Below are 15,885 nucleotides of genomic sequence, written 5' to 3'. Positions count from 1 at the left end.
CGCTTTTCTATTCTTCCGAATTTGGAATTTTTGCAAGTGTTAATCAAGAGATGCCATCTACTTCAGTTGCAAACTAAAGCTGCTAAAACCATCCAATTTCGTCAGAGCTGCAGCATAACTAACTTCAGAGTGGTTTGTTCGCTTCTCATCCCTTTTCCCTTAATCGAAAAATACCTCCATCATACCGTGGAGACAACGAGGACTTATCACATGTTCATTGTTCCGTTGCACAAATCCGCCAACAATGAGTTCAAGTTTCAATGTTGAATCTCGCTTTGGGAGGTTTACGCCAAAGCAGGCGGCCTCCGTAGTAACTGTATTGTCTCGCCGCAATTTATTACGCTGAACTTTTGTTGGCAAACGTTTTGGGGTTTAACATTAATATGCTTGAATGTCTCAATCGTCTATAAATAAGAGTTCTAATTTTATCCGTGTCGATTTAGATGAAGATACAGGTGATCTATCGATTTACAAAGACGACCCCAGTCGCAGCGTAAGTGTATTGCTTCTCCGTTTTACTGCTTTCTTCGTCCACCCCCAGAGTGCAGTAAATTTCTTTTCGTGAATGAATCACGTTAACGAAAATAGGTGAGCAACTCCATGTGGTAAATTGTAAATTATTTCACCTCAAGTTTCATATATGAACATTGAACGAGTAAAACTGGAATTACGTGTTTTCCCATAAAAGTGCTATTTACATTCCACCAATGCTTCTCGCAAGACTACCACCCCATTCGAGAAGTTCGAATATTTCAGTCAACCGGATTGCCCTTGGAGAATTATGTACCTTCATTTGCGATTAATTTACTAGCATTGGTAATTTTATGGTTTGAGGCGTGTTTCTGCTTGTAATTATTCAGCCGCGGCGAAAGAGAACAAAACGGCTTAATCGACAGAATTATTTTGTCAATGAAGATGTCTCGTTACCAGAAAACGATGTGGAGGAGGTGAGGAAATTAACACCATGCAGAGGTACACGCGAGTTGACAATTCTATACATACATCCCTTTTTCGTTGTGTAGGCTCAACAAATTAGAAGTTCATCAAGCTGCAGTGCAAGCTAATTAAGAAATGTTAAATGCCAAAGCCATTAGTCAGATAAAAGTTGTACGAAGTAAACATGATAAAGATGTAAAGAAAACTTTATTTTGGGACTTTGAAGATTGCAAATTAAGCCCAGTAATATCCTCCTGCTGGAAGGAGGACAAAGCACAGTTTTGAAAGGAATTATTCTAAAAGAAAGCTCGTAATGTAATGTCAGCGACCATTGCAAGACTTGTCTGACTCAACTATTCATGATTTACTCCACGAAGAATTAATTTGACATCATCAAGAAAATCCATTCCCTTCTCAGAAAGGACGAAGCCAAGGTCCTATCTCCTAACATTTCTCTCGATGCAACACGCTTTTGACAACACCCAAAAGGCTTATTAAAGTAATTTATTCCCGTATATCCGCTCATTGAAGTAAATTAACGGTAGTCATCCTTGTGCAATCAAAATAGACTGCTCAATGCGGGCAAACGCTCAATTTATTTTTTGTCCGCACTATGAACAGTATCAATAATTTTTCTTAGTGCTGTTTTGTGTCTATTCAATTATTTGTGAATAAGAGACCTAGAAAAGTCATGAGAAACCTCAGTACAATCGATTTTTTGTGCAGACACAATAATGATCAAATCTAGCGAATCAGACCACGAAATTCTGGCGATAATATTAGCTAATGATTGAAAAATTAGTCGAAATTGGACACCCACTGAGATAATACGTGAAGAATCACCAAACGGTGTGGAAATGTTCAGATTGAACTGTCAAAATTTAGGTTATATTTTTTTGTGAAAAACAACACTCGGTATTTATAGCAACAAAACAGGACTGCGGTAACTGCAGTTTTCGCAACTCTTCCTGTTGTGAGAATAAACATAAATAACACTTACCGAATACAAGAAGGGGGCTCCAGTGTTATAGTAGCCCCTGCTCATCTTGTTCTCCTTAGCTCTGCGCCCTCCACCAAACGAAAATCTTCCATGTCAACATCACAATACGCAATTTCTACCCCCCAAAATCACTCCACTTCATTTTTAACAATGAACTTAATTAAGCAATGATAAGTTAACAAGGTCAGGTATTTTTTCACAACGAGATTGTTGCAACGAGCTGATTTCCGGTTGTCTTTTGGAAAAAACCGTGACGTTGTTTCATTTAACGGTTGATTAAGGGATTACGCGAATTAGAAATATTTTATAAATATGCACAAAATAACCAAACTAACACAATGTAACCCTATGTGACTCACTCGTAAACTGGCGATTTCCCGATTGTTTGGTTACCTGTCAAAATGATAAAGTGACATCTTGCGCGCAATCAAGAAACTAGTACGAGCGCGAACTCGGTCGGTAATTTAAATCAAAGTTGTTTAGCTTACGAACAAAAACTTATCAATTTGTAAAGAAAGCTTGAGACCTTTAAGAAAATTAGATGTTATTAAAGTTCATTAAAAATTAGATGTGATTAATGATAACATAAAAGCAATCTTGCTGAGGTTTCTTTGAGAAGTCTTTGTATGTAGATTTTGCAAAAAAGTATTTTTCCTAGGCAAAAATGGTATGTGAAGTTTAATTATAATAAAAATGAATAGTCGTGAATCAGGACGCTTTAAACATTTACAATTTCAATAGATTTTTTGTGTCGTGCAAAACCGAGAATAATAATTTATAGTAATTACAAAGCAATGTTTACAATTTTATTCCAATTTTGTTGCGTCTTTGTAAGACTCCCACTCTCTTATTAAATCTAAAACTAAATGGCTACTTAAAAAAATAACAAACTACCTGCATACTGAGTCATTATTTAATTCCACCATTTTGCTTTTTAAAATTGACCATAATAACGTTCCATGTTTAATTAGTCACGGCTTTTAATAATTGCGAAATACAAGAGTCGCTCGTTGTAGCAAATATAAGTGATTTCAAGTTAATAAAACCATTGTCTACTAAATTAAAAGTGAAAGTTTCAGATTCAGATTCCAAAAAACTGCAAAAATAAATCCGTACCGGTACGCATCTGTTGATATAGTCGAAATAATTGACTTCTATTGAATCGACACAACATAATCCAATAATCTCGATCAATACCGTATCATTAGTGGTTTGTAGCCTACATTTTGTGATTGAGTTGATTTTAAAACATGTGTTGTTTCAAACTTCCGGTGTATAGGCAATGGAGAGCGTATTTCCTGAAGTACAGACATGGGGCATTTGTGTGTGCTGTGTAGGTATTTTTTAACTGTATAAAAACACTGGTGCGCTCTGAGCCGTATCAACATGTACTCAATCCAATGCAACAAGTCTACTAAAACACAAATTTCAAATTTTTTGTAGCCGCTTTTTGAAAAATGAAGCGCAATGTTGTCATTACCAACCAAAAAAACTGTTTCATGGGTACTAACACTACTAAATTCCATACGTTTTTTTTCAATAGCAACTAACCTTGTGCTTCTTAAGCGCGGAAAACTTGCCCATGAACACATCCGTGAAAACGCATGTCGCCGGAAAAACACATCACAGAGTTGTTCCCATATTTGAGTTTCACTGGTCACTTTATCACTTCATAAAAATGCATTATTGTTTTGTTTGTAAAAATGATGACTTTGCCGAAGCAAACACTTTCAAACACTGGAAACGCAGTTGAAACAAGTGGTGGAAGCGCGCCCAACTCATTTAGAGATCCGCTAAGCACCCAACCGAAACAATACTTGGCATGGAACGTGCATTTTTACCAGGGAAATCACAATAATGCCGGAGCTTCTGGAAGGTAAACATGGAAAAAAGGAGACACAGGGCAAAAATTGAAATATGCGGTACGTCGGGTAAAAGTCGAAACACTTTTTGCGATGTTAAATTCTTGGGTTTCCCTAGGTTTTTTATTGCGATTTGGAAAAAAATGGACCAGAAACCTGAAAACGAAGTATGTAATTAGTTATTATTATAGGTATAAAAAAGACACCAGCACGTACCTTCGCCATTTATCGTCCCTCCAAAGAAACAACAATTAGACATTTTTGTAAATCGACTGCACAACCCTAAAGAAACTGCGCATCTAAGGCGACATTGAACCAAAAGTTCTATTAATATTTGTTGAATTAATGCTTGGCCTTATTTATTAACAAAGGTATTTTGTAAAGAGACCTCTTTTGTTAGATTATTGATGATATTGGCGTCCAAACAAATTATGAGGTGTATGCGACAAAAAATGAATTTAAAACGAGTGTGTGGAACAGAATAGATATAATTTCACAATTTGGGATTAGTCTCTTTATATAATTGTTCGAATACCAAATGCAAAACATGTAATTAAGGCGCGGAAAATTAACGCGTGACGGAAATCAATACCAAACCGATTAGGCTTATCCAAAGTTCAAAGTTTAAAAAGCTGCATTTCGCTGCTGCAGCTCTTCATCTAATAACCAAGACAAATAAGACAGGTGTGGAAAATTAATGTCCTTATTGTTATTCATGCATAATTTAATCCCTCTTCTATATTTGTCAAAAGTGAAAATCAGTTTCAAATTTAGCGACATTATTTGACACAATTTTCTCTAAAGTCACGAGCTAAAATGGATAAAGTCCCATTAAGCCCCACAACAACAAATTCAAGTTCGCAAGCTGCGCCAACGAAAGTAAACAAACACGATTTTATTAACATTGTTAATCTGAAGTGTTTTTAAGGAACGAAGTTTTGCCAGCGATGAAGTGGAGCTCAACCCAGATACCATCCATTATTTATCTCCTGCGACAACCGCAAGAACTATCTATGAAGGAGATTTTGACTACACTCAATTTATCCCGATGTTCCACAAATTCTCATCTTTGTACAGCGAATCTTCAATTTCTTGTTCGGAAGGAACGTTACAAAGAACGATTGCTATCATAAAACCGGAAGCGATGGACTACAAAGATGTCGTTTTGAAAGCGATTTTTGATAACGGACTCAGTATAATTGGGGTAAGAGCAAAATATCCATAAATAATTTAAAAAAATGAAAGTGGTAATTATTTTAATTAATTACTCCCATAGACCACACCGTCCCCACATTCCAAATTGTTAGAATCATTTATCACCACTTTCACAATTATTGTTAAACTGTTGATCACGTTCCTAATGACACATAATTGCGTCTGCTTCTTTATTCCAGCGCAGAAAAATTAAGTGTGAAAGTAGATTCGATGAAACAGATTCTAATTACACTATGATCCTGACACCCGTCATTATAAAAAAGAAACGCTTTGTTAATTTAATCGCGCTTTTAATCTACAGTTATGACCCAACATTCATTAAAAAGTGAAAGACACGTTTTTTATTTTAGGAGAGGACCATACATTTAACACCTGAGCAGGTCGCTGATCTTTATTTTCAATATTACGGATGTCCCATGTTCCCTAATATGGTCGTGTCGACGAGTTTAGGACCCCTTTTAGTCTTATCCTTGGGAGGATTAAATGTAGTAGAAAAATGGAAGTCCATGATTGGGCCTTGTAAAACACTTCAACCGGAGTGGTTTTATCCTCTCAATGTACGAACACGATTTGGAAACGGCGTGAATATGACAGAAGTGTTGCATGCATCTGAAAATCTCAAGAATGCGAACAGAGAGAATAGAATTTTCTACCCACGAAGTGAGTAAATACAAAGTACTTGCAAACTAAATGTTAAGTTTCTTAACATTTTAGACACTTTGGAGCCAATTATCAATGATGAAATCAAAGTGGAGGACTACTGCAACCTCTACATCAACCCAACGCTGTCCAAAGGATTAGCTCTTTTGATAAGACGGAAACCGGTCGATCCAATCCTTTTTTTAGCAGAGTGGCTCCTACTCAATAACCCATATCAACCAAATTCTTCGTACAGTTACGCAATGGCTCCCACGTAAAGAAAATTAGTAAAACATTCGATTTTATTGATTTGAAACTAATACAAAAAACTACAAGTAAAGTCAATTCTTATCACAGTTTTCCTTTTACAATATGGCGATCAAACAGCAAAAGAACTACCCAACTGTGACTAACACCGCAGAAATTAAATCTAAAATTAAGTTGATTTATTAACAAACTTTGGTGAATATTTGATACATCAGCAACTAAATTGTCGTAAAATTCTTCACGCTAAGATTAACTTGTTCTTAAGCCTCCAAATAAAAGGATGAAAAGAGAGGCGTTGGGACATAATTTATGGTTTGGCTTGAGCCTTCCACACTTTAGTCCGACAATGCTCCAAAGCCTGTAAACAGAAATTAACAAAATGCTTCACTACATCATAGTAATCATACCCCGTTTCCGCAACTTTGCGCGTTTTCGTTACTATCGCACCAATAGCTTGGCCCCCAAGTGCACTTATTTGATCCAACCAGATCGCGTTTTTGTTTTGAAGTGGCCTTCCAGACTTTAGTGCGACAATGCTCCAACGCCTACAAACCAAAATTAGACAATACGAAATAATTGGATCATTACCATACGCCTTGGCCACATTTTTGCGCGTTCTCGTTACTGTCGCACCAATAAGATGGTCCCCAAGTGCACTTATTTGATCCAACTAGGTCGCGTTTTGGACGTGCGACTCTATTAGCGCACAATCCAGCTTCTTTGCAAACAAGACCTTTATCGGCTAAGTGAATAACCAAGTTGTAAATTGTCTTCCCGTACTTGTCGATGATTTCAGCGCACTAAAATTAAGTTAGTAAGATCTGTCGATAATTAGATGGTGCTTGCTACCTTTTCTTGTTCTTTGTGAGGGAGAGCCCGACAGGCCTTCTTCAAAACGTGGTCAACACTGTGGTCAATTTTCGGGTTGTTCAATATTTTTTCCATTGCATAAACCAGAGTTTCACAAATTGCACATTCGAAAATTTCTACTTTAGCTTGAATTATAGCAGTAGCACTGCACAAGTGCATCATGCGACAAATTTCACTCGGAACTGTTGCTTCAATCAATAATTGAATAATAACGTCAGCGTACTCATCAACAAAATCATTGCATTCCTTTCCAATCGACTTCGGCATAACATTGCAAATGTTATGTACCGTCTTTTTAATAGCGTCCTAAAAAACTCCATTAGTTACAGCAAAAAGGAAAACCCAAACAGACTTCGGTTTTGTTGTCTTTAAGTTGATCTTGAACTTCTTTCATGATGAATTCACAAAGAACGCATTCGGGGTTATCGGTGATGCGATGGTCCATTTGCTTTCCATTGATAGTGTAGTCAGAGATTGTATTAGTGACTGAAATCGTACATTAATTTGAGACCCATTTTTTAGCAAAAGATCAGACCTATGTCTCCAATAATTTGACCAGTTGCTGGTTTATCATCAGTGCAAAGTTTCAGGTAAACACAAACTTCCTGAGGAGTTAAATCGGCAATCAGCAACTCTACAAGTTCGTTCGTGTAAGTGTTGACAAAGTCGTTGCATTCCGCCGCCAGATCGTTTGGTAAACGTTGGCATAACTTGTTAAGGGCGTTCTTGATATCTGCCTGTGTAAAAAAAAATTGCTTACTAAAACAGTCATCAAATTCTAGCTTTGTTGTAACAGATAATTTTATTAAAAAATTGTATACAACGTGCTAAACCCGCCATAAACGTATCCTCTTTTTCAACCTGCGTCTCCGCAACCTCTGCAACGAACTCGCATTATTCTCTTACCTCAGTTTTTTTATCTTTCACCATTTCCTCCAATTTCGAAACTGCAAACAAACACATCGGACATTTAGATCCGTCGCTTTCTTGTTGCATGAAAACTTCCACGTCTTGCGATTGCGAAGACGGACATGCTCTGATCAATGGACAAACTTGCGAAGGATCAATCTCTTGGGCTAAAATCGCAATCAATGCAGGCTCATAGGTATCAACGAATTGAACGCAAGTGTTATTGACGCTGCGAGGAAGTTTTCTGCAGGCTTTATCAATCACTTCTTTGATTTCCTCCTAAAACAGAGGAGATTTTGTTGCTGAAAGTATCAATAAAAAAACGCACCTCTGTCGATGGAGTTGTGATAACTTGTTGTATGTAATGCAAGAAGTACTCGCAAAAGACGCAAGTTTGAGAACTGTACAATTCTTGAGAGTGTGGTAACATCATACGCTCAATGGGCAACTGTGCTAGTTGCGGACTCTGCATTGCGGTGACAGCAGAACCGTCTTTCGCCATATTGATCCTGATAATGGGAGCTGGAGTGATTTTTAAGGCTTCATCAGAAGTCTGAACAGGCAAAAGAGGCATTATTGGTGGGAGCTTAAAACTACCTAGTCAAAATCATGCCTTAGGAACAGAAACAAATACCTGTTGGGTACTATTCCTGGGGCAGATCCCGATCATAGTGCACACTTCGCTGGAGTTAAGTTCCGAAACTAAGAAATTGTAAGCAATGGCATAATATTCGTCGACTAAACTCAAACATTGGTCTTTAAATGACTTGGTCTGTTTGCAAAGACCTTGGAGAACTAACTTAAACTCATCTTCTGTGGTGTTAGTTACCAGTAAGTCTCGGAGATGATTCACCAATTGTTCACAAAGCTCGCACGGAAGATCGTCTTTAGGTTCTCTGTTAAAAAACCAGTCAAAACAAAGATAATATAAGTCTGAGATTAGTACCCCACTTGAACGTAACCGATATGAGACATGGGTGTAATTTCAACCTTGGCGTGAGTGTGGAACTTCGCACTACACTCTCCAGTCATAAGACAGAAATCCGTAGGGTTGAAATTATTCTTCATGTGATTGTAGATTTCATTGAAATACGTGATGATAATGTTACTGCATCCATCGGAAAGACTCCCAGTGCGTCCACAAGCCACTAGCAACCCTTGCAAAAATTCATCCCTCGAGATCTTAGTGAATTTATCCTCCAAAATCCCGACAACGGTATGACACCCATCGCAAGTATCCAGCGCGGGTTTCTTCATTCCTTGTTCTTCAGCAATCAATTGCTGAACTCTGGCACTATTACATAACCCTGCCACTGAACAAACAACCTGAGGGTTCATTTCTGAAGCTAGAGTATCAATGAGTTCAGGAGTATACTGGTCTACAATTCGATCGCATTCATTGACCACTGTTTTAAAGTGGAGAAGAGCGCACGAGCCTTCAAACACTTCTTTAATGAGCTCCTGGAAAGACAGTTTGTTAAGAGGCTGAAAGAGACATGTAGGTTTGTAAATACTTGGGTCTCATTGCTAAGAAGTTGGTCTCTAGCTTGTTTCACCATGTCTAAACAAGTTTGACACACACTGGATGTGTCGGGGGGTAGTTTTTGATGAATCCAAACATTTTGAATACAGTGTTTGACGGCATGACATCCCGCCGCAGTGCTGTAAAAAAATTATCAGATCATCGATACAACAGTGTTAGTAGGTAATCGCTGTGTTTGTTACCTCTACTATTATAAAATTTACTTTAAAAAAAATCACGTTAAAGAATGGTACTTCCTTTTCCGTCCGTTCCGGATGACAAGTGTGAGGTCGGCGATTAAATTAAATTACAACAAATTTAAGAGTTGTAACAAAATAGAGTTATTTATAGAATTCGAATTGCCCATGCATGACTGGATTAAACGTAAAACCGCTTCTGCCGAAATTCCAAAAACAGAAACAATAGAATTGTTTATTTCCGATTTTAAATTCTCCACTGACCATAGCCAATACTCGTTTGTTGTAAGACCATTACGTAATATAAAAAAACATTTCACAAACAAGTAAAGAATGATGAGCAAATGTAAGATCACGACGAGCAAATAATTGATTGCTATTAACACAGGCAATTTATGTACGAAGATATACAAACTTACAAGGATATTTACAGCATTGTTTAGATTTATTTCAAAATTCCGATTTCCAGTACTTACGTGAGATTTTGACACCAATGGGATTGCCCGAACGTGCATTCTTTTGAATCCAAGAGGCGTTTGTGTCCTGGGCGTGGAGGTACAAAAACACCGCTCGTGACAACTAGAATTAAATATTAATTGTTCTTATAACAATGCGGATAATAAATCATAATTAACATTAAAGTGAAGTGTAGAATAACAACTAAGAAAACGGTGGAGACATTTCGCAAATATTGATGTTGAGGGCAATGTATGATTTCAGTGAGTAATTATAAATTATAAAAAACAAAGTTTGGAGCAACGGTTATTGTAAGATAAAAACATAAGTCGCATAAAATCATCTCGACGTGAGTCATTTATTGATTTTTCGTTTTAACTTTACAATGCAATTCAAATTGAATTAAGATTAAATGCGAAAGTACTGGACAATGTCGCCAGTAGGTATACAAATTTTTGCCATATTAACATAATCTTGTTTTTTATTATGAGTCTAAAAATTTAATGAACCTTAAGACAAAGCAAAGTTTATATTTTTTTTAATTCTATCGATATTTTTACTCATAGTAACTTTAGTACTACTTTAAATTTTTATCTGTTTGGTTTCTGCCAGTGTAAACAAGAATTTTATCAATATCCAACAATTTTCCTCACATCAAAACTGCCAAAGTGATAAAAAACCAAAAATAGAGGTATTTAAAACGCGGTTTTCCAAATTTTAGTTTACTTGTAATACGTAATGCAAAAAAGTATCTCAAAATTTTCTCACAAATGTTTCGAACTCTTGCAAGTTTCCACTTAATGCTCCTGATTAGTCTAATTAATTAGTCATCGTCCCTTAATCAAAGCTCTAAATTGTCCTGAGTTTAACAGAGTAACGTCTGTCGCAGTCTTACTTACACTTACACTGATTGGAACTGACATTCAAGTTATGTCAAATTTTTCGCCACAGCCATAATACGATTACATATGTCCACAGTTTTTTTCTTAATTCGTGATTTAAATTTCATATAATTTAATCACATGTAAAGGTTACTCATGCTTTGATAAAGTGAATGTTTTTCTAGAAGTAATGCTAGTCTGATATGGTGAATATGCAATTGCGGTTAACAAAGACAAAACAGGAAGGCATGTTTCGTCAAACTTGAAGAAGAAACAACCTAAGCAAAAAAAGAGATTCCCATTCGTTAGCTAATATGTAGGTTTTTTTTTATTTTTTTATTTAATTCTTTCTACTTCTGAAAGTGTTAGAATTCAATTTTGCTTGTTCCCACTTGGAAACAACTCAAAATTGTCCAAAAACTTTTGTCTTAAGTCGCAATACGTGACTTCTAATTTTAGATAATAAATCGTAAATAAACATCGAGGATTTGCCAAAGTTCAAACATTAAAACACAAAGACTTGTTTAGTCATCACTATCAACCAAAACCATGGAAGAGAATCTCAGTCAATGAATCCCAAGAAATTGAGGGATTCACCCTTTGTGGTCTGTCTTGAATTGTTTTTCGTGTAGGTAAAATGAGTCATTCTGCAAATCATATAACACATCTGTTAACTCCATTTCAAGGTCACTACTTTATCACTCTTTTGCAAAGCACAAATTCGTAGAAAAGCGGAAATTAAATCAAATTCAAAATCTGGATAAATGTCAAAACATAAACAATAACAAAACAGCCGATCTGATCAATGATAGTACACAATGAAACTTACCGATGAAGGTCACAAGGGAAAGGAAGATTAAGATCTTCATTTTACTGAAGATCAAATTCGAGTGTACTTCTCTTCGAAGATGATTATTTGATCGTTTAGCTCGCACGTCACTGATGGTCAATACAGCTGACTTATTTTGCGTCTTCTTTCCTTTTATTGACGTTCGGCCGGTGTCGTTGCCAGTCGGTAAGATTCCCGGTACGATGTTAGTCAAAAGCAATTAATATTTGAAATTTAGCTTTTAAAAACATTTTTAATTCGACCATATTTAAATCATTAATAATCTTATGTAATAATGTTTTTAGGTTGTAAATTTTATGAGTACCAAAACGTTGTAGTGAAAAGAGAATATAATTATCTAATAGGTGATATAATTGGCGCGAAAAATGAATCATTCAAATAGTGTCGCGGAAAATTCTGCAAATATTTGGAGCAAAAGTTATCAATAATTTCTTGTTAACATTTGAACTTTTTGTAAATATGCTAAAGATAAAGCTTCAAGAGTCAAGAATGTTTAATTTTAGCGTTCATATTGGTTTATTTTTGTTTAAGTTTTGATAATAAAAATCCACAAAAAATATTGACTACTTGGAGATAAAAATGTAACTACCAAAGGTGTACTTTTTCGTCAATTATACAATATTATTGATTATACAATATTTATGCACTTTCGCGGTTAGGACAGAAATTTATCTGAACCAGACCGTGTCTGTCGTTGGATGCTTTACTGGACATTACACATTTATTTAATACAATTCGAGATTTACTCATTGTTAGAAAAAATGTTGAATGAATGAATGATGTTGATGAATTTTTCGTTAAACTTTATGACTATTGATTATAGTCATTGCTGACTCATTTTATGATACGAAACCCGGAAATCACGTGTTTGGAATATTGAAATTTACGTATCGTATGTATGCAACACATTATACACATACATTTTCCATTTAATCTTTACTAAAAAAATAGTTTTTCCATTACAAATTCAACTATAAGTTTTAATTCCAAATTATTACTGTTGTTTTATAGTTTTTATGACAAAAATAATAAAGTTTTTCTCTAAAAAGGTATAGTGTGTTGCCTACCCTATATCTTAAAATCAAATTAAACGTATATTAATTTTTTATTCAGTATGAAACTGTTTAAAAGAAGTTAATTAAGCAACTAAAAATAATGTTGGCCACAAACATATCCAACTTTCAAATCAGTTTTAAATAAAATAAATAAATAAAAAAAAATAGTCGTGGCATTGCAATAAGTGCTCACCCTAAATTAAGTGTTTGTACTGTTTTATTTATTATCTTCTTTATCTTTTGCAAAAAAATTTATAGCAATTTTTCTGTTTTGTTATTTCTTTTGATTTGTCTACAGTGCTTATCGCCATACAATTTATGGCATTTTCATGATATGTTTGCAATAATAATTTATTGTTAATGCGTCGTAATCCTCAGATTTGTCTAGGTAACATAAACGGCTACAATCCTTGCCAAGCCTGCATAGACGCAAGAATCCTTTTCTCTCTTTTCCACTTAGGTAGATTTTGCAAAAAGCCGCGTGGCGAAAACACTCGAGAAAGTTAATTTTGTTGTCGCTGTTGTATCCTCATAATAACTCATAATTAACTTATGCAAAATGTATATAAAGCTTTATTTATTTTACTGAATTGCTGGAATATTATTCCAAAGTTTTGCATTTCAAATGAAAACTGCTTTATATTCAAATCAAGGACGCAACCCTTTTCTGACAACGTTTCCTTAAAACCCGACCCATTGTTGCTTTAATTACGTGTAAGCAAAGCTGGGGGCAAAAGAACCATCAAATGCATCTTAGCGGAATCAATATTTTATAAATTGTTTCAAAGGTGAAATTGTGTAAAATATGCATTTCGCGACGCATTAAACTGTTTTGGATGTGCCGGTGGCAAGTGTAGCAACTTGCATAATGTAACATTATAAAGGCGCAGTCTCAATGGAGGGTAGCGACCACCCTCAGCCCCCACTGATGATTAATTACCGCTTGATGAATATGCATGAGCGCAACGGAGCGCGTTATCTGAATACTAAATACTTACAAACTCAACGACACGACGTTTCGGTACGATTAGCCCTAAAAATAAGGGTGTGTTGAAAGGGAACTAACAAGTCTCGTGTGTGTACAGAAACGTATCGTTTTCGTATCTTCGTTCATTGACGACTTTTAAAAAAACATCCGTCCGCGATATTCTTTATTTGGAAATTTCAATTCGATTGGGGTTGATTGGTGCATTCTTTTCGTCGGAAAGCGGATACTGCGGGGGATGGAGATAATAAGAAACATACGTATTGCAATGCTAAACGCATTTGACTCGTCGATTATATTGCTTGTCGGTGTCAGATGCAATTTCTAGCTAATATGTCTAGCCAAAACGGGGAGAGATTTTACCCCATGTCTATGAGGGAACATAAGCGGACTTATCTTTCATCATAAGCGCGATAAGCCAATTATAACTGTTGTATGCTATTTAATCAATGTGATTTAAAATAGGAAGATTAGTGTTCGGTGAGGGTAGTTTAAATTAGCAAAGTTACGGTGCAAACATTGGAAATTAAGTCATGAATAACAGGATGTGTATAATCTTTAATTTCTTTACGTTCTTGTTAAACAGATTAGAAGTGGCTATCTAAACTAGTAAAACAATGACACTTTTTTTCCTACCTCCATTTGCAGATTATGTTACTGAGTAGGAAAATTTAGGAAGTCTAGTAAATAATGAAAGGAAAATTTAATAATTTGTCTTGTTTTATTCCCTTCTACTGCAAATATTTTCGAAGGTAAAACAAACACTGCGTTTTTTTTACTTTTGATGTAAGTTTGTGTGATAAACGTTTCATTAGAAGGTTTCACACTAAAAAGTTACCTGCCTGTCGTCTTGTTCTGCGTCACTTTCCAAGCATCCCACTAGGATTAGCCTTCGTCCTCGCACGCTTATTAACAGCATGTAACACGAAATTTCGCTGTAATTCATTTACTAGTTATTATATATGATCACAGAGACATGATAATAGCAAAAGGAACAATAGTGGAGAAGTTATAACAGTTAGTAATCCCAGGCGTTAGGCGGACAATACGAAGATCCTTTCTGTATCCTAGTATTCTGGACCGAGTCCACATTTCCATTACAATGCAGTCCTTTGTGTAGCATCGCCGCTATTTCGCCCATACCTCATACAATTCACATCGGGTGATATATTGTGTTTACAGCTAACGCCTCTCGTTCTCAACTAGAACCGAATAAACTCCCAAATTTCATCCGATTATGAAATAACATCACTTTTAATTAATGAGACGACTTATGATGAAATCGCGACTGGGTGTTGGTCCCTGGAGGGCGGAACGCGTCCCTGTATTGTGTTGTCAAACAAAATGTTCTTTTTAACAACAGATGGTACTCATTACTCTACACTAGCTATAAAACCGCTTTGTACCTCATAATGTGGCGGGAAATTGTATTTGTTGTTTGGCTATTTATTATATTATCTGTTGGTTTTGTTTGGAGGGTGCGTGATTTATGTTGCACCACCTAAAAAGACGAGCTATAAAAGATGTTTGCTTTGTGCATACGCCGGGTGAACAAACACTGATATGTATTAAATGAGTCGAGACCACGGAAGAGGGGTTTTAGTTTCTACTATTTGTGGACGAATTAGTGGTTAAATATTTGGAGGCATTTAGACGGGTGACAAGACACTAGTTTGATGAACTAAAAGTCTGACTCGAAAAACGGCAGTTTTAACACTTTTTAAATGATTATTTTTGTTTAAATAAGTTTAAACTAAAGCTTTTAGTCGGTTCCTTGAATTTAATAAAGGTAGGAACTGTTTTATTAACATAAACAGTAAAAATACCTCGGGCTACTCCAGTAACAAAAAGTAAGTGTAATTAATGCGGAAAACATGCCAGGAGATTACAACACTAAAAAATAAATAAGCTCGTTTGCCACTTTGTTTTGAGCTTTTGTCCTAAGTCTTCAAACTTTTTTCTTCTTAATAACAACAGACGTTTATTTGATTTCAATAATCCTGTTTTTTTTTAAGATTTTTAACGTTTTCAGAATTTTAGGATCTTAGGTAATTAAAGTCTAAGGTCTAAGTTTTTAACTCCTTAGTCTCGTAGGTTTTTAACTTTTGTCAGATTTCCAATTTTTAGAGATTCATGTTTCTATTTTTTTTTGTAATTTTGAGCTTTCGTTTATCAAAAAATTTAAGATTATTCTATTTCTTTATCTTTTTAGAATTTTCCAAACAATTTTTCATTTATAAA

General features: G+C 35.5%; 3 protein-coding genes across 9 annotated transcripts in view; 1 reads left to right on the top strand and 2 right to left on the bottom strand.

Annotated features, from left to right (window-relative positions):
• The window catches only part of jvl (javelin-like), a 34,808-nt gene extending 31,219 nt beyond the window's left edge, over positions 1-3,589 (bottom strand). For 3 of the 5 annotated variants that reach the window (XM_088038309.1, XM_088038306.1, XM_088038311.1), the window contains exon 1: positions 1,937-2,341. Coding sequence is in view for 3 of the 5 variants with exons in the window: in XM_088038306.1 (XP_087894432.1) it covers positions 1,937-1,981 (45 nt within the window). In the remaining 2 variants the exon portion in view is untranslated. Of the gene's footprint in view, positions 1-1,936; positions 2,342-3,487 lie in introns of those variants that run through there. The other 2 variants (XM_088038307.1, XM_088038310.1) reach the window with 2 other exon arrangements.
• Positions 3,590-3,921: 332 nt separating this feature from the next.
• Positions 3,922-6,007, top strand: LOC148172877 (nucleoside diphosphate kinase 5-like). Of its 2 annotated transcripts, none has more exons than XM_088038330.1 (4): positions 3,922-3,965; positions 4,727-5,002; positions 5,364-5,673; positions 5,728-6,007. In XM_088038330.1, exons 1-4 carry the CDS (start codon positions 3,942-3,944, stop codon positions 5,928-5,930), a joined length of 813 nt encoding a protein of 270 aa, XP_087894456.1. In that variant the 5' UTR covers positions 3,922-3,941; the 3' UTR covers positions 5,931-6,007. The 2 variants fall into 2 exon arrangements, with proteins under 2 accessions (XP_087894456.1, XP_087894455.1); XM_088038329.1 differs by lacking the exon at positions 3,922-3,965 and adding an exon at positions 4,465-4,677.
• On the bottom strand, positions 5,937-11,769 carry Sap-r (prosaposin). 2 transcript variants are annotated; one of them, XM_088038300.1, is made up of 13 exons: positions 11,584-11,769; positions 9,894-9,996; positions 9,213-9,360; positions 8,645-9,159; positions 8,333-8,594; positions 8,027-8,284; positions 7,696-7,977; positions 7,325-7,526; positions 7,142-7,275; positions 6,769-7,095; positions 6,513-6,719; positions 6,327-6,464; positions 5,937-6,277 (listed from the first exon to the last, which is right to left on the bottom strand). In XM_088038300.1, the coding sequence occupies exons 1-13, from the start codon at positions 11,621-11,623 to the stop codon at positions 6,227-6,229; spliced, it is 2,667 nt and encodes an 888-aa protein (XP_087894426.1). In that variant the 5' UTR covers positions 11,624-11,769; the 3' UTR covers positions 5,937-6,226. The 2 variants fall into 2 exon arrangements, with proteins under 2 accessions (XP_087894426.1, XP_087894428.1); XM_088038302.1 differs by having other exon boundaries at positions 8,027-8,251.
• Between the last annotated feature and the right edge of the window lie 4,116 nt (positions 11,770-15,885).

Source organism: Gnatocerus cornutus, chromosome 6, assembly GCF_029298725.1.
Source record: "Gnatocerus cornutus isolate USDA-ARS CGAHR chromosome 6, icGnaCorn1.1, whole genome shotgun sequence".
NCBI classification, from domain to species: Eukaryota; Metazoa; Arthropoda; class Insecta; order Coleoptera; family Tenebrionidae; genus Gnatocerus; species Gnatocerus cornutus.
The sequence above is the reverse complement of the archived record's forward strand: the minus strand, read 5'-3'. Positions and strand labels throughout refer to the sequence as shown.

Coding starts and splice junctions, on each gene's coding strand:
- LOC148172877 (XM_088038329.1), top strand. CDS start 4,615: ATGGATAAAGTCCCATTAAGCCCCACAACAACAAATTCAAGTTCGCAA. Junction 4,678..4,726: donor CGCAAGCTGCGCCAACGAAA/GTAAACAAACAC, acceptor AGTGTTTTTAAG/GAACGAAGTTTTGCCAGCGA. Junction 5,003..5,363: donor ACGGACTCAGTATAATTGGG/GTAAGAGCAAAA, acceptor TTTTTATTTTAG/GAGAGGACCATACATTTAAC.
- Sap-r (XM_088038300.1), bottom strand. CDS start 11,623: ATGAAGATCTTAATCTTCCTTTCCCTTGTGACCTTCATCG. Junction 9,997..11,583: donor TTCCCTTGTGACCTTCATCG/GTAAGTTTCATT, acceptor ATTTAATTCTAG/TTGTCACGAGCGGTGTTTTT. Junction 7,096..7,141: donor TTAAAGACAACAAAACCGAA/GTCTGTTTGGGT, acceptor GGAGTTTTTTAG/GACGCTATTAAAAAGACGGT.